At 44.7% G+C, this 18,666-nt stretch overlaps 1 protein-coding gene across 2 annotated transcripts in view; it reads right to left on the bottom strand.

Annotated features, from left to right (window-relative positions):
- GYS2 (glycogen synthase 2) overlaps nt 1-18,147 on the bottom strand; it is a 147,635-nt gene extending 129,488 nt beyond the window's left edge. For both annotated transcript variants that reach the window (XM_083700289.1, XM_083700288.1), the window contains exons 1-3: nt 17,569-18,147; nt 10,041-10,222; nt 6,355-6,546 (exon numbers count right to left, since the gene is read on the bottom strand). In XM_083700289.1, coding sequence (XP_083556415.1) covers nt 6,355-6,546; nt 10,041-10,222; nt 17,569-17,689 — 495 coding nt within the window. In that variant the 5' untranslated portion in view covers nt 17,690-18,147. The remainder of the gene's footprint in view (nt 1-6,354; nt 6,547-10,040; nt 10,223-17,568) is intronic.
- Between the last annotated feature and the right edge of the window lie 519 nt (nt 18,148-18,666).

The raw sequence follows: 18,666 nt of genomic DNA on the forward strand, positions 1-18,666 counted from the left end.
CGTACACTGGTTTCCTGTTTTTCACTGTTCTTTGCAGTTCAGTGTGATTCTCTCCGTGCTTTAGAGGAGAGAGGATGCCTTTCTCTGCTCCGGCAGAGGGAAGATGTTTTTCTGTAAATTACCAGCTTTGAAGTGTAAATAAAGTAATATAGAGCATGTTGGCACGTACTTTTCATCATTCCGCTGTGCACTGGACACTGCTTATCTCCAACATTTGGTTATGGGCCCAGAAAAACGCAGTGTTTTGAGAATGGACTCCAGAAGTCGGGCTCCTGGCAAAGGAACAAAGGAGCAAAGAATTGGAGTGCCGGCAAAGGATCGGAATGCAGAGGGCCGGATCGGACGATATCTCTGCGCGTCAAGATGATTTGATGAGGTATGTGCTACAGCTCCGGGCAGCCTGCCAGCTTCTAATTAATGGCTTTATGGCTGGACTTTGAACTTTTATAGCCGGTTGTGCCGTGGCACAGGCAAAAGGCTAGAAGGATAAATTTTTCCTATGCTGGGGGAAATCGAAAGTAAAGCAGCTGCAGCAGTGTCGCAGCATGAATTTAAGACAGCAGAGAGAACTTTCACTTTTGAACTTGCCTTTGGAATGCGGTTTGAAGCAGCTGCAATTAAGCAGAGTGGCACAGGCTCACAGGCAGAGGCTGTTTTTGAATTTGCTTTTGGATTGAAGCAGCTGTAAACAGACACAGCTTGTATGAAGCAGCCTGATTTAAAGCAGCAGAGATGACGCAGAAGGCTAATGCCAAAGTCATGATGGCTAGCTGCAGAAGGCTGGATGAGGCAAGTGGGGAATTTGATGCCAATCAGCCAAATGCTCACCTCACAGTAGCCAGTGATACTGCCGTGATATTGAATGAAGCGGATCGCCGGGGTGCTAGCTGCATCAACAAGGGGGAGACTTCACAGACGTCATCCCATAGTGCAGTGGAACCACCAGATGGCGCCAAAGCTTTGAAGGCAGTGAAATGCTACTCGTGTGGACGTCTAGGCCATATGAAGAGGGAATGCAGATATCCCAGGGCCAAGACAGAGCAGCGCAGCGAAAGCTCATCGCGTGGAAAAGGCCGAGGCAAAGGCAAAGGTCCGGTGTCCAGGACAACGCAGCACAAGGCAATGGTCTCACGCTTCACTCCAAAGGTTGCAGAGGTCCAGAAGACGTCTAGATCTTTCTTCGTTGTTGATTCGGCTGCAACGCATCACATGTGCAACGATAAGCGACTGTTCGTGTCTTTTACACCGCAGGAAGGTGCGATTCACCAGGCGGATGACCACACAATTCCCAGTAAAGGCTACGGAACTGTTGTTCTTCACAGTTTGGACTTATCGATACAGGATGTGCTTTATGTGCCAGATGCCAAGCATAATCTGCTCAGCGTTGGACAGCTGAATGAGCGGAAAATTGACGTTTCCTTTAAGAACAAAAGGTGCATCATCACAAAGAAAAATGATTATGTATTGCATGCTGAATATGTTGATCGTTTGTATGTTTTGTATTTTGATGATGTTGTGCAGGATGACACTTGTTGCATTGCAGGTTCTAACAAAAGTTTGCATGCAGAATGTATTCACGATTTTCATCGAAAATTTGGTCATTTGCATTTTGAGGCAGTATCTAAAATGCCTGCCTTGGTTGAAGGTATGACTATTAAACCCTGCAGGTACCACATGAAGTGCAAGGCATGCGCAGCAAACAAGGTAAAAATGGCTGCGAAAGGTAAGGTGTCTAGTAGGCAAGCTACAGAACCATACCAGGTTGTTCATGCTGATTTGGTTGGACCACTAGCGCCCTCTTTGGGTGGAAACAGGTACTTCATGGTTCTCATTGATGCATTTTCCAGGTATATTTATGTGTACAATCTCAAGCAGAAATCAGAGGCTTTTCCAAGGTTCAAGGAATTCTGTGCTTGGTTGGAAAATGTGCATGGTAAGAAGATAAAAATTCTTTTCACTGATCGCGGGGGAGAATTCACTTCTCAGCAGTTTGAAGCTTTTCTGACTGAGAAAGGAATTCAACACGATTTGTCTAGTCCTCGCTCGCCATGGCAGAATGGACTTTGCGAGAGGGCAAATCAGACATTGCTTCAAGGGTTAAAAACCTTGCTGCATGATGCAAATCTTCCAGAGAGTTATTGGGCCGAATCTCTCTCGTGTTTTGTTTACAGTTATAATCGCAGGTTATCTTCAGCGATTGGTTGTACCCCCTATGAGAAGATGTTTGGCAAGAAGCCATACATCAAACACATGAAAATTTTTGGTTCTGACATGTGGGTTCACTCACCACAAAGCTCCAAGTTAGACAAGCGTGGATTGCATGGTATCTTTCTAGGTTATCAGAAAGGGTCTTACAGAATAATGATGACTGCCTCTAAGACAATTAAGCTCACAAGAAGTGTTGAGTACAATGCCAAGTGGGGGGAGAATGTGGGAATTTTCCAATGTTATCCTGATGACAGTGATGAGACTGAGGATAGTCAAAAGCAACCACAACAACCCACACCCACTGATGAAGGTTCTGATTCTGAGTCTGAAACTGAATCGGGTGATTCAGAGGATTTCAAGAGTGCGAAAGCCTCTATGCGACCCTCTGAAAGCTCTGATCAAGAATTGGAGGAACCATTGTTCACAATAGGTCACTTTTCTCCTAAGAAGGAAGAGGAGAGTATTGAAGATTTAAGGCTAATTCGTAGGTCACAGAGAGCCACAAAAGGCAGACCTCCAAAGAGATTTGCTGATGAGTTTGCTAAGATAGCAGTAACAGCTGTTAAAAGCTCCAAGAAGGTGTTTGAACCTTCAAGTTTCCAAGAAATCCAGGATTTGGATTCAAAGGAAGCTGAGCCATGGTTAAATGCCATGAAGGCTGAGCTTGATTCCTTGGAAAGGAACAAAACATGGGACCTTGTTCCAGTAGTTCCAGGAATGAAACTGCTTGGAAGCAAATGGGTCTTCAAAGCGAAGACAGATCAAAATGGCAAGATAGTCAGACACAAAGCCAGATTGGTAGCCAGAGGTTTTGCACAGGTACCAGGTGAAGACTATCATGAGACCTACTCACCCACAGTGAGGTATGAGAGCATTAGGCTTATGCTCAAGCTAGCTGCAGAAGAGAATCTACACATTAGTCACCATGATGTGAATACAGCTTTTCTGTACGGATCTCTAGATGAATCACTTTATATGCTTCCACCTGATGGCGTACAGGTAAAACAGGGATTTGTTTGTGCTCTGAAGAAGTCCCTTTATGGTCTCAAACAAAGTGCACGGTGTTGGCACACAAAACTCACTGAAGTATTGTTTTCTCTAGGTTTTAAGCAAGGGAAAGCTGATCCATGCGTATTTGTCAAAGAGGAGGGGCAAAAGAAACTGTATTGTTTGTTTTATGTTGATGATCTTTTATTCTTTTGGGAAGATGTCACAATGTACAATAACGCCCTAGCTCAACTGAAAGAGCACTTTGACATGAAAGATCTTGGTGAGGTAAACAACTACCTATCTCTGGAAATAGAGAGAGATCAAGATGGTAACATTCTAGTACACCAGTCACGGAAAATTGCTGATGTGTTAAGCAAACTAAACCTGATGGATGCTAACCCTGTAGACACACCGATGATAACAGGTTATCAGGTAGATGACACTGAAGAAGCATTTTCTGACACTACACTGTACAGAAGTGTGCTAGGCAAGCTAAACTTCATTGCCAGATGTTCAAGACCTGACATTGCTGTTAGCTGTAATTTGCTAAGCAGACAAGTCAACAATCCTACTGTTAAGGATTGGAAAGCTCTAAAACGCATAGCGCGGTATTTGAAAGGCACTATGCATTACAGACTGAGATTTATCAATCAGAAGTCTGGTGGTCTTGAGATATTTGCAGATGCAAGTTTTGGAAGTGACACTACAGACAGGAAAAGTACGTCTGGAGTTTGCTATAAGTACAATCAGGGTCTATTTGATTGGTCATGCAAGAAGCAAACAACAGTTAGCTTAAGTACTTGTGAAGCTGAACTGAATGCACTGTCTTATTCACTTAAGGATTGTGAATGGTTGTTACAATTGTGCAAAGACATAAAAATTCCTGTCAAATGTCCAATCCAGGTTTACCAGGACAACAAAGCATGTTTGGCTTTGCTGAATTCTGAAGGTTGTAAGCAAAGCACGAAGCACTTGCAATTGAAGTTGCAACATGCTAGGGAACGTATTCAAAAGGGACTCGTAACGGTGTCCTATATGCCAGGTAGTGAAATCCCTGCTGATGTATTGTCCAAGATTGTATCAAGGGATCAACACTGTACCTATGTGCAGAAGTTGGGTTTGTACTGATATTGTACGAACACGCTGCCCAGTGATGTTCACAGAAAGGGGGAGGATGTTGGTTTCTGCTTCCTTCACTGAGCAGCGAAGTGCTTGTCACAAGACAATGTTTACATTCCACAGTCAAGTGCTGTTGGGTTTTCTCATGGGAAAGGAGACTGGATGTGACGTACACTGGTTTCCTGTTTTTCACTGTTCTTTGCAGTTCAGTGTGATTCTCTCCGTGCTTTAGAGGAGAGAGGATGCCTTTCTCTGCTCCGGCAGAGGGAAGATGTTTTTCTGTAAATTACCAGCTTTGAAGTGTAAATAAAGTAATATAGAGCATGTTGGCACGTACTTTTCATCATTCCGCTGTGCACTGGACACTGCTTATCTCCAACAGTGTTCCGGCGGGTACCCTGAGCGACTCCCCCACTCCCCGGTAAGCTCTAAAAAGAGCCCCGAGAGCGAGCGGGGTTGGAGACATGGTTACTGTGGAATCGACTCGCTTTCTTCACTGTGCGAAGCTCCAAGTCTGGCAATCGTTAGCGACCAATCAGAAGCCGCGATGGACATTCAAGTTCCAAAGAACATTTGCAAACCGGAACTCTCACTTCCAGGTTTGCAGCATTCAGGAGCCAAAACGTTCATCTCGCAAGGCGTTCAGCTTCCGAGGTACGACTGTACTTCAAAGTAATGGGGTTGTATCAAATACTAGACATACTTAGAGGAGACCCATTAAAATGAATGGGCATGGCTAACTTAGGTTCCTGAATGTCACTGGGTCTAATTTGAGTATAACTTAGTTGGATGCAACACTAAGTTTAGGCACTAGTGCATAGAATTGTAGAATCCTCTCTTTGGTAGTAACAATACAAGAATAATATAATTTAAAACTATTTGCTATCCTTTCATGACACCCAAAATCAGCTGCCTGAGATGAAAAGGGCCCTTTTGCCATAGAAACCCAGCTTGCTTCTGAATGTGGCAGAATCTGTAGAAGGGCCTCAGACTGCGACCTTACTTGCCACGCTGTTTTGCTCCGGGGGAAGACAGACCTTCAGAAACACAGTCTGGTTGCTAACTAGATATTGTTGGACTACAACGCCCATCATTCCTTGTTCATGCTGGCTGGGAATGATCACCCAGGTCATTTCCCAGACATATGCAGGATTTGACCATCAGAATTAGCATCTGGGTGGAATCTCCGAAGATTGGCAAAAGTGTCTGGGAAAAACTGGGCATATGGCAAGCCATGTTGGAAGTGGGGTTGTTGTTTTTTTGCTGAATTTCCTAAAAAAATTAGCTCTAAAACCTCAAGATTTTTTTTAAAATAAAACCCTTCAAGAATTTTGCCCCCTCCTCCACTTAATAAAAGTTCAGCAACTTTGGGCAAAAAAAGCTCAACAAGTTTTGTGTCCGGATTTTCCACTCTTTGAAATATGGCAACCCTAAATAAGTTATTTCAAATGTTAAAATCGCCACAGCGACAGAGCTTCAGGTTTGAAAGGTATGGTTTCCTCTGTTAACCTCTTTGATAATGTTGAAATATTGGTGCCAAAAACCTGATATATATTAGCATGACCACCAGATATGTCTGAAGCCTGACATTTTGTTAGAGACCTATGTCTCCAACAGCTACACATCTGAATGAAGGAGCGTCTCCTCCCCCATCATTCTGCCCAGACACTGAGGTCCAGCTCCGAGAACCTTCAGGTGGTTCCCTCACTGTGAGAAGCCAAGTTACAGGAAACCAGGCAGAGGGCCTTCTCAGCAGTGGCACCCGCCCTGTGGAACGGCCTCCCACCAGATGTCAAAGAGAAGAACAACTACCAGACTTTTAGAAGACATCTGAAGGCAGCCCTGTTTAGGGAAGGTTTTAATGTTTAACAGACCACTGTATTTTAATATTTTGTTGGAAGCCGCCCAGAGTGGCTGGGGGAACCCACCCAGATGGGCGGGGTATAAATTATTATTATTATTATTATTATTATTATTATTATTATTATTATTGGCATATGATGTACATGGTGCAATGTGCAAACCTTAGCACAGTACCTCTTTGAAGAACCAGGCAGTTAGCGACCCAAAAATAAGCACATCATTCGCTTCTCGGTCGTGGTAAGGAATTCCAATCTGGCTGGCGTCCCAGAACTCCCCTTTCCACCTGTCCAAATTCCAAGCCGCTGATCCTATATCGAACAGCAATACATACGGACTCCCTTCTATCAGCCACCTGCCAAAATACACCTGATAAAAGGGAGAAATAAATGTTAGGGATAACCCACCATCTTGGTACATAAATGTAAAATAAAAAGAAAGTGTGCAGTGCCAGATTACCATTAAATAGGCAGAGCAGGCACAAGTCTATGGGCCCCATGTCTTTTAGGGGCTCCGCTACAGCAGATCAAAATAACATTGATTTGATCTTGTGCAATAAAATTGGTGGATTTAAATTATTGGTTGGTAAAATCCAAAATAGGTGGCGCTATGGTCTGAACCACAGAGCCTAGGACTTGCTGATCGGAAGGTCAGAGGTTCGAATCCCCGCGATGGGGTGAGCTCCCATTGCTTGGTCCCTGCTCCTGCCAACCTAGCAGTTTGAAAGCATGTTAAAATGCAAGTAGATAAATAGGTACTGCTCCGGCGGGAAGGTAAACGGGTTTCCGTGTGCTGCTGTGGTTCACCAGAAGCGGCTTAGTCATGTTGGCCACATGACCTGGAAGCTGTCTGCGGACAAACGCCAGCTCCCTTGGCCTATAGAGCGAGATGAGCGCTCAACCCCAGAGTCGTCTGCGACTGGACCTAACATTCAGGGGTACCTTTACCTTTACCTAAAATCCAAAATGTATTAGGAGATAATTTGCAAGCCGCCACCCCCCAAGATTTCAACTGCCTAGGCACATCTGCAGCGTTTAATTTGGCACTGAAAGTGTGCAGTTGTCAGGGGGATAGTGTAGATAACAGAGAAAAGCTCAAGTTAGTGAATAGGGTGGTAGCTCAGTGATATTCGTGGCTCAATTGGGGATTCGAACTCTGGTCTCCCATGCGCCTGTCTAGCACACTAACCACTAAGCTACACTGGCTCTCCTTTGTATTAGGCTTGTTTCCTTGATGCCTTTTCGCTGGAGAAAAAGGGGGTTGAATTGGAGGTATTTGTTATGCATTCCAAAGTATGTACTCTCTACCGCTGAGCTATATGCTGTCCTGTTAAAATTAGCTCCCGGTTTGCAGTATGTCATTACTGATCAGTGGAACGCTGCCCACAAATAAACTACGAACAGCATGGATACAGCAACTGCAAGATGAATGCTCAACTCTGCCCTCAACGGATTGCAAAACACCGTTGGCGCAGCCGTAAAAACATGCCTTTGGGAACTATGTTCCTTATAAATTTGGCTCATAGGAGCAAAACAGCACCACACTGGAACAAATTTCAGGTCTACACTTCGATCCCTTTGCCATGATTACACAATCACAAAAGGCAGCCGTACAATGCCTGGCAACTCCCCTGGGTTAACACACTGCACCTCTCCTGCAGTGTGAGAGGCCCTTGCGTATATTTATGTGGATTGAATAAACTCGCTTTGTCTTTAATGCCTTACTGTTCACACCAAGGCTGAGCCACAAAGTTTACTGTGTGGTGAACAATGATAAGTAATTCCAGCCCAACCTGCCCTGCTCAGTTTAACAATTTATTTGTCCATTACATTTGCATACCACCTTCTGCCTCACGACTTCCAATGATATCTTTCTTAGATTGCATAGTTAAAACGTACCTTTAAAAAAAAAATATTGAGAAAATTGCAAACATGCACATAAATATACATTATGCTTCATATAATATGCTATTAGAAGGCAAGACGTTAACACTTCTGCAATAATTGCAATCATGCACATTTTATAATTTCATTGAAACAGATCATTAAAATGAAATTGCATATACCTTCTCGACTTTTCTAATATCTTTTACACTGTAAAGTTTTTTAAATTTAAAAAAGCTATTGATGATAGATAAATGATATAGAGATAGATGAAAGATAGATAGATATAGATAGATAGATAGATACAGTGGTGCCCCGCAAGACGAAGGCCTCGCAAGACGAAAAACCCGCTAGACGAAAGGGTTTTCCGTTTTGGAGGCGCTTCGCAAAACGAATTTCCCTATGGGCTTGCTTCGCAAGAAGAAAGCCCATAGGGAAATCTCCGGGGACCTCTTTTAAATGCTAGCGGTGGGGAGCAAAGCCTTTCCCCCCCCTCCGGCCTTCAGAAGAGGTCCAGGAAGGCCGGCAGGGGCCGAAAGGCTTTGCTCCCCACCGCCAGCATTTTAAAAGCAGTCCGGGATAGCAGGGAAGCGCTTCCCGCTATCCCGGATGGCTTTTGAAGGCAGGCGGCGGGGGGGAGCAAAGACTTTCGCCCCCCCACCGGCCTTCAGAAGAGGTCCTGGACCTCTTCTGAAGGCGGGCGGGGGCAAAAGTCTTTGCTCCCCCCTGCATGCCTTCCGGGAGAGCGGAGAAACGCAGCGCTGCGTTTCTCCGCTCTCCCGGGAAGGCAGGCAGGGGGGACAAAGACTTTTGCCCCCCGCCCACCTTCAGAAGAGGTCCAGGACCTCTTCTGAAGGCCGGTGGGGGGCGAAAGTCTTTGTCCCCCCTGCCTGCCTTCCCAGGGGCTTTTAAATCGCCCCGGGACAGCGGATAATTCCTCCACTGTCCCGGGGCGATTTTAAAATGCTGGCGGGTAGCAGCGCTGCCGCCCGCCAGCATTTTAAGATCACCCCAGACAGCAGAGACTTCTCCGCTCCCGGGGCGATTTTAAAATGCTGGCGGGCGGCAGCGCTGCTGCCCGCGAAGCCTTCGCTGCCGCCCACCAGCATTTTAAAATCGCCCCGGGAGCGGAGAAGTCTCCGCTGTCTGGGGTGATCTTAAAATGCTGGCGGGCGGCAGCGCTGCTGCCCGCGAAGCCTTCGCTGCCGCCCACCAGCATTTTAAAAACCCCGGGACAGCGGAGGACTTCTCCGCTGTCTGGGGTGATCTTAAAATGCTGGCGGGCGGCAGCGCTGCTGCCCGCCAGCATTTTAAAATCACCCCGGGAAGTCTCCGCTGTCCCAGGGGCTTTTAAAATGCTGAGGGACGGCAGCGAAGGAAGTCTCCGCTGTCCCGGGAAGGCAGGGGGGGGAGCAAAGACTTTCGCCCCCCACCGGCCTTCAGAAGAGGTCGGGGGACAGACTGTCCCCGGACCTGGTCTGAAGGCGGTTTCCATAGGAACGCATTAATTGATTTTTAATGCATTCCTATGGGAAACCGTGCTTCGCAAGACGAAAAACTCGCAAGACGAAAAGACTTGCGGAACGAATTAATTTCGTCTTGCGAGGCACCACTGTAGATGATAGATAGATAGATAGATAGATAGATAGATAGATAGATAGATAGATGATAGATAGATTTACATGCTTATCCAGCCAGGCAAAGATAAGGTCATATTGTGTCTACAGAAATCTGACTGCATTATTTGGGGACTGGAAAGCCAAAGGCCGAAATCCCATTAAGCAGACTTCCAGATAAATGCACTCTTAAAACGTGTAATTGGATAAACGGGTCCCTTTCTCAAAAATAACCTGGAATGAATCGACTTTGACTGAGACCAGTATGTCAGGCAGAAAGACAAGAGCATTAGTGGAACCAGCTAATCTCTGAGTGAGTCAGCTTAGTTGCCTCAGGAAACAAAAGGAGAGGAATCCCGTTTACCTGGCACCCGCTGGTTCTCATGGATTCCATGGCCTTTTTCACGGCTCCGTTGGGAGGTTCACAGACTTCCACCTGGGTCTTCACGTTGTGCTCAAAATAAGGGCCGATGAGGAAGTAGTTTTCCCCCCATTCGTCCAACGTGATTTTGGCTTTCGTCTGAATCACGGTGTAGATGCCACCAACTGTGAGAGGAGAAGCAAAGCTTATATTGGTTGGATGGCTGTCTGTCATGACTGCTTTAGCTGAGATTCCTGCATTGCAGGGGGTTGGACTAGATGACCCTTGAGGTCCCTTCCAACTCTACAATTCTATGATTTTATGTTCTGAAAGGAGTAGTCTTCACATTCACCTCCCGCAGGTCTAACCTGCCTATTATGGGTGAGACTATACTTACATTGTCCTAATTATATTTGGCCAGATTTCCTTTGTTAACACTATTGCTTTCACATCCTATTTGCACCGACTTATGGTGCTGGAGGAGACTCTTGAGAGTCCCATGGACTGCAAGAAGATCAAACCTCTCCATTCTGAAGGAAATCAGCCCTGAGTGCTCACTGGAAGGACAGATCCTGAAGCTGAGGCTCCAAGACTTTGGCCACCTCATGAGAAGAGAAGACTCCCTGGAAAAGACCCTGATGTTGGGAAAGATGGAGGTCACAAGGAGAAGGGGACGACAGAGGACGAGATGGTTGGATAGTGTTCTCGAAGTTTGACCAAACTGCGGGAGGCAGTGGAAGACAAGAGTGCCTGGTCCATGGGGTCATGAAGAGTCGTCACGACTAAACGACTAAACAACAACAACAACAACCTCCATGAAAATCTGTTGCTGAAAGCCACTGCCTCCCCACCATGTTTTCCCAAGCAATCAGAGACTGCGCCTGTGTGCAGCCAACCTCTCCTCTGCCCTCTTCATGCCTCTTCTGGGGAGGAAAGCTTGCAGCAGGAGACACCTGTGACTTTTCACCAAGCCTATGCCTCTTGAATTCTCACCCTCCTGCTTCAGCCTCTGCCTCTGATTCTGGAGACTTGTCTCTCCCACAGACTCTCCTGGTTCACTAAGCCCTGTTACCTCTTCAGCTTCCATCACCTCCTCGTCCCAGTCTTCACCCCTTTCTCCCTCTGACCCTTCACCATTGACCCACCACCAAGGCAAGAAGGCTCAGAGCCAGGGGAAAGTGTGGGGCAGCAATTGCTTGATGTAACATTATATAACTTCACAAAACAGATCAGAATGAATGCTCAGTGAACAGCTGGCACCATTTAACCTTCCCACGAGCGTCGTGCAAACAAATCAAGATGACAGTCAGTTAACAGGTAATCTGGAAGAAGGCCCAAGCTCTCCTCTCGCCTTCTCTCCACACATAAACAGAGGCATATTTTCCCTTAACATTCCCGTCTCTGCCTGCACCCCTTCACAACACTTCTGACCTCTGTTGGCCCTGTTCTGTTGGGGTCCATACCTTGCAAGGAAGCTTGTTCACACATTACACTGAACAAATGCGAAAGTGTTTGCGTGAAAGTATTGTATACTTGTTCAACGTCACAATCGTTCAGGCGGCCTCTGCTACCAATTTAGAGTGTGGCATTGTGGTGGCAGGGAAGGTGTGGGTGAGTCCTGGGTGGCCATGGGAAGGTCGGGAGGCACCGATCCGCCACTCCTCCCGGGTCTGCCATCTGAGAGAAGTGTGTCAAGTTGTTTAATGAGAGTGTCGCCCCCGAACCCAGCATCCTTTTCCCTACATTGACCGGCCAGATGCCTTTGGGAAGCTTACAAGCAGAGCACAACAGCCAACAGCCCACCTCTGCTGCTTTCCTTCCAGTATAGTGCAATGACAAACCTAGACAGCATCCTAAAAAGCAGAGACATTACCTTGCCAACAAAGGTCCGTATAGTTAAAGCCATGGTTTTCCCAGTAGTGATGTATGGAAGTGAGAGCTGGACCATAAAGAAGGCTGATCGCCGAAGAATTGATGCTTTTGAATTATGGTGCTGGAGGAGACTCTTGAGAGTCCCATGGACTGCAAGAAGATCAAAGCGATCCATTCTGAAGGAAATCAGCCCTGAGTGCTCACTGGAAGGACAGATCCTGAAGCTGAGGCTCCAATACTTTGGCCACCTCATGAGAAGAGAGGACTCCCTGGAAAAGACCCTGGTGTTGGGAAAGATGGAGGGCACAAGGAGAAGGGGACGACAGAGGACGAGATGGTTGGACAGTGTTCTCGAAGCTACGAATGTGAGTTTGACCAAACTGCGGGAGGCAGTGAAAGACAGGAGTGCCTGGCGTGCTCTGGTCCATGGGGTCACGAAGAGTCGGACACGACTAAACAACACAAGTGCCCCTTAACCTGGATGTTCCATTTAGGTACCACAGCTAACATCCACGGATATCGTGAAGTGAGATGATTTAAACCACCGCCCTCCCAAAGTCTGGCGCGCGGCAATGCAGAGCAGATCAGGCAAACAGTTACGTCTCCTTGCTTCTCTCGCCATGATTTTTCTGCTGACGCATTCCACACCCGCTGTGCCTGGTGGATCAGCTTCTGTCGTCTTATATAGCCCATGTGCCCAGCCAGAGATAGTAATCCGAATGCAGCCTCAGAGCTCAGCATCCCTAAGATGATAAAACCAGCCTTGGTCATCCCAGCACGTGGAATGCCCAGAAATGAGACTGGGAAGGAATCTCATGAGCTTCAGCTGCCCGTATTATTTCTAAAGCAATAGTTCCTGTTTCTTGAAACTTATCCCTGCAAAGTCACTTCTGCCCCTCTATTGGTGGTTCACGGCATTTGGAAATCGGTGGGTAGGCACCTTTTAAAGTAAATATTATTGTATTGGCCTTGGGGCAGGGGGAATGTTGTTGATTAGGGCAGCAGAACCACCAAGGACATCAGCGTAGCATTAAGCAAGTGTAGCTTTATGAATTTGAGCTTGCTTTGCCCTCCTTCCTCCTGTTGCTTTTTTCCTCATGTGCTGTGTCTGCAGGTGAGCCTGCAGAAGTGATTTTTGCAAACCACTCTGAAAGCCTTCTTGGCTAAAAGGCCATGATAAAAATACAAAGCAGACTTTCCCCAACACAATACATTTTTGGATGTCATCTTCATTAGTTATATACATTTTAATGCACACCTTACCACAATCTATGTAAATTTTTTTTTTGGGTGCACATTACTTGGCTGAGGAACCACACAGCAAAATTCAGAAAACTGAATTTCCAAGGAAGTATTTCAGTTGTGAATTGTTCTGGAAAGAGTGGATTGGGTACGTTCTCCTTTAAATGTCAGACAATGGAGTGTGCCTCCAGGGTGAAGTAGCATGCACAAAAATGGATATACTAGGGTAAAGTGTGCAGAAAGAAATGCACAGATTGGTGAAAACAGTGTGCAAAAATGCATCGTGTAAGGAAAAATTGCTTCACGAAGATGTGCATCAAGGGTAAAAGTTAAATACAAAGATGTGTGATTTAGGAGAACTCCACACTATAAAATGCTGATGGATTTTCATGAGGACTTGCTTAAAAAAAAAAAGTGATGCAGAAATTAGGAGAGCTGATTCCCCCCCTTTTCAGTTCTCCTAAATTATGCATCACTTAAGAAAAGCAAGTCCTCATGAAAATTCACCAGCATTTTACAGTGCCCCACTGCAGCCTCTATAACATACCCACAAGCCTCATCCAGCTCAGTGATTTAATGGGAGACACCCACCAATGCTGTTAAAGGCCTCTCATTTATGGCAAGTTTAAAAGGAAAACCCCAAATTCCACCATCAAGGAAGCTCGATCCCAACATGTCTACGCCAATGGCGCAGTTTATAGCAATGGCAGACCCACTGATTCCTGATCACCTTTGGCAGGCCCCAGGTAAACAATTTCTGCTCCTCTTCTCCTATGTATAACATGGGTAAGTCAAACCTCTCATTTTTTCCTTATATACATGGCTAATTCTTGTTGCTTTTGCTCAACATACAGTATGCACAGTGAGCCCGCAACTTGCTCAGCGGTCACGCCTGAAGCGAAAATAGCCTATAGTCAAAACACATTGGGTGCAATGGCAGGTGAGATTGCTAATGTCTTCCCCCCACAGATGCCTGCCCCTTTCCACCCCCTTTGATTTTTTTAAAAACTTGTGTTTCGCCAAGTACATAAAGCTGAATGAGCGCAAGTTAAATGAGTGTAAATTGCGGGCTTACTGCACTGCTGTCAAGTTGCCTGTGTGCTTGATTGCTTTCTGCTCAACCTATACATATTGCTGCTTATTTTCTATATATTAACACTTATATTCCTGCATTGCAGGGGGTTGGACGAGACAAATTCTACAATTCAATGATTCTATGATCACAAAGAGCATCGTAAGTCCCTGTTACGTTTTCATGTTGTTTTTCGGTCTCCAGCACTACTGAGAAGAATTTCAACCCTCGACAATGTGTTTTCAGAGACTAGCCTAAGATTTGTCCTCCTGCGGGTTAAGATTTCAGTTTTTACAAACGACTCTCTCAGCTTAAATCTTTACCTTTAGCCAACACAGAGAACGAGAGGGGAGGTCAATCATTTACTCATTGTAACTCATTTACACTATGGCATTAGGGGGGGTCGTTCCCCAGCTAGGCTCTGCATGTTTTGTGGAATACAAACAATGTCCTGGCCTTTGAAACATGCAGCTACATCGTAAAGAGAACATCTCTTTATAACTTTTCTAAGGAACTGGAGGAAATGCCCACGGAGCGCATCATTTATTCTCACAGCCCAGGGTTTACCTATTACGCTTTTGTGTCGCAGCAGGGATTTGAACTCGGGTCTCTGCCCAGTATGCTGCACCAGAATGGCTCCTAGTAGCATCCGTTACATTTTTTAAAGGAACTGTTAAAGGCACAGGTCTCCACCAGGAAAAAAGACAGAGGCAACACAATTGTACTGAGACGATGCAAAATTCAGCTTGCGTGTCTCGAGCGTGATATAATTTGGGTTTCTCTCTAGGATGCAAAACCAGGTTTGATTCACTCAAAGGTTGAAGCAAAAACAAGCCCTTCAAACCCTTCGTCAACCATTAGCAACCCGGAGGCCATGCCCATTCTAGCTAATGCTGAAATTATCATTTGCGAATATTCTAAGCTTGCCAACACTTGCAATTTTTGCCATTCTGAGTTTGGAATTTATACATTCGAATCCTTGTGGTTGCATTGCATGCAGCTCACTTGCCATCTGTGGTTAAATATTAAATACAGTTGCATGTCATCTGTCAGATGCTATATGACTGTTCTCCAGCGTCCTCAATTTTTGAAGTAAAATACAATGCCAAATACTATAGATATCAAATGATATGCCCCAAAATGTGAAATATTCAGGGGAAATATGGAGGTTTAGCAGCACAATACATTTTGGGAACCAGGAGAAATTGGGGGAACAAATTTGGGGAAATAAATTTGTTTCACTACTAATTCCAAGCATCCAAGAAAAATGAGAGTAAGTGGCAAAGCAGAATGGTAGATGATGGCAAGATTGGGAGCAGCTACTTTTATCCTTCAGAAAGAAGGGAAATGCTTCAAGAGAACATAGTTTTTAAGCCATGCAACTGCCATGCAACTATGCAAGGGGCACAAATTGCACATCTTTTTCTTATCATAGTAAAGTCGTGAGCTGAATTTTTGGTTAGGTTGATATGCAAATTCTCTAACACATGTCAGAATTGTGGATCATTGCTTCTCTGAAAACCTTTGAGTCACAGAGAGTTCCTGTTTATGGCAATTCCAAAGACCCGCTTGCCACAAGGGATGGGTATCTGTCAATTTCAGTTCCTCTCACATTTCCTCACTCTTCTGTTCTCCACATTCCCACATCCCATTTCACCCCCAAAAAATCTTTGTCATTTTAGTGTGATTTTGCTCCTAAGAGACACATTTTTGTATGCAATTTACACATTTCTGCAAAGCAATTTCCCCTAATATTGTGCCTTTTTATATACTGGGTTCACGAATATATACATTATCATTTTTTTGCACAAGCTCCTTTTGTTCACATTACATATTACAAATAGGGAGAAGTGCAAAGGTCCACGGATCATCATGCTTCAGTTTTTTGTAGTGCTTCAGAAAGTGCAAATTGGGAAGGTTCACCTTTAAACGCAACCCAAATTGGATTTCTTCCCCCATCCCTACTTGCCGGGCCAAAGTTTTAACTGAAAAGTCACCCTGAAGCGGACCTTGCTGCATAACAAATGGTTGTCTGAACTGGTTCTGGACTGGCAAATTCAACAATCACTCCAACTCTGAAATGCAGAGATGGATTAATGGATGCAAATAGGAAAGTGTCTTAATGTGGCGACACAGTGAAAGCAATCGTGTTAAGAGTGGAAATCTCACCAAATAAATTTAGGAGGACAAAATAAGTTCAGTCAGACTCCTAACAGACATCTACTTCTATGTTAATAGCAGATCTTAACAGAATCAAAAGCTACCAGCATCTGAATCTGTTTTCAAATTCTAGCATCCCACACAAGCAGAGCAGAAAGTTACCTTTGTGCTAGAATTGAAACAAAATTGTGGAATGTAGGAAGGCAGGAGCCTCAGTAAAATATTCACCAGATTTGAATGTTTTCTAGTCTTCCCAATCGTGGGCAATGTGGTTCCTTTTCATATAAGTGAAGGAAGGGAATAAACACTAAAGTAATGCATTCGATACTTATGACTTGAAAATGGATCACCAAGATGGGAAATTGTTTCAAGGTACGTCTAGAAGGTAAAATTTCAGGGAAGGGGTTTGCAATGTTCTCAGTTTCTTTCTTTTCTTTTTTAAAATGGTGGTGATTTCCAATTTGTACTCCAGTTTGTTCAAAATTTACCAGCTCGGCTACACTCTGGGAATGAACAAAATATATTTCTGCTGAGAATCCCATGGATTGAGCAAGAATGTTCAAGCGGGTTAAAGCTCTAACCTGTTTGCAAAAACTGTGACACATAGCGATTCACAGTGGGCACCACGTTCAGTTAGTTACATGTGCCCATCTCATGCCACGCTTCCTGCAAATAAATGCACACCTGTTCCTTGACTCCTTATCTTTATGAAAGGATGGACTACTCTTAAAATAACCTTTGGCTTCTCCAGTTCTTAATGAACAAAAACGTTAATTAACATTTTAACAGTGTTTCTCCAACCCTTAATTTATAACATGTAGGGTTGCAGCTTCAGCTCGGAATATATAAACTTTGTTTCTCCAATACCTTAATTAAAAGCATATGAGGATGAGGCTTCAAGCTGGAATCTGAAAGGTTCTGCTCCGCTGCGCTGTGTTTTTAACCAAGGTGTTTGAAACGCTCTTGTTGATTTCTGCATTCTATTTGGCAGCTTGGGTTTAATTTTCATGGTTTCATGTAGCCCATCATTGCATAGGTAACAATGAGGTCTGGAACACTTTTTAAAGACAAGCAAATAAAGATTGGAACCCCAATTCTACCTCCCCAGATTCCAGAGCTAAGGCAACCAGAAGTAAAATATGACCCATAGCTCACAGGCAGATGAAGAAGAAGAGGAGTACAAACCTTTATTAGTGACTTCCCAAGCCACTTCGAAGAGTAATAAATCCTCCACTGGGAGATCTTCGTCTTCCCACTGAGGAAGCCCATTGAGAGAGGTGACAGAGAGCGATCGTACCAGAGGCATTGGTGATGCTGGGGCTATTGCTTGGGTTACACGGCACAACTCAGTCCTTACAGCCTTTATGCCTTTTTTTAAAAAAGATGATATTTTCCTCCTCCTTGTTTATCACCGCCTGAAAACAAAGCCCAAAGAGGTTTCAAGAAGAAGCGAAACTTGCCCAGAGAGCTTGACGGCTAATGAGTTTTAGAAAACGGCCTGACCCACCAGCCTTTAAATTGGCTCAGCAAAATCCCCCAGGCTTCTCCGATGAGGCTTCTGCTGCTGCTGTTATTGCTGGCTAGAAGGGGGAGGGGGGAAATCCAAGCTGTCCGGCGAGGGCAAGAACGGGCCCCAGATCAGTAGTAGAGAATTGCCACCGGACTCATCGCTCAGCATTCCTGAAAGCCCCCAGACTCAGGAATAAGCCAAAGGGCTGTGAATTGCCTTAAGCCAATCCCGCAGGAGGGAGGAGACTGCCTTAATGCCACCCAGTTGGAGCCCTGCCCAAATTTCCAGAGAGGCATGTGGAGAAATCGCAGATCAAAACTCTTCCCAGAGGTGTGGATGTTAATTAATTCAAAATCCTTTATTAGGCATAGCACACAACACATTAACAAACAAACATCATATACAGATTGTATAAAATACGGGCTCAACGAACACAATTTATCCCAGTCCTATTCTAAACTCCAATAAATAAATCAATGTACATAGATATTATAATACAACACAGCAACATCACCTACCATTAAAAACCACTAAGTGGATGTTCTGCACTTCAGCGATCATTTTTATTATTATTATTTTTTAAGAGAAGAATAATACTTTATTTCGAATTCAACAATAACAAAGAGGGGGGAAACCACAGTAATTGTCGCATCAATTCATTACAGTTCACCAATTTTAACAATATATAAATAGTAATAGAAAAATTACACATCACTTTTGACTTACTGAAGTTTTCGTATTACACTTTTATCTCTTTATCTCCTTCTTAACAA

Source organism: Podarcis gaigeae (assembly GCF_964106915.1).
Source record: "Podarcis gaigeae genome assembly, chromosome: 10".
NCBI lineage: Eukaryota > Metazoa > Chordata > Lepidosauria > Squamata > Lacertidae > Podarcis > Podarcis gaigeae.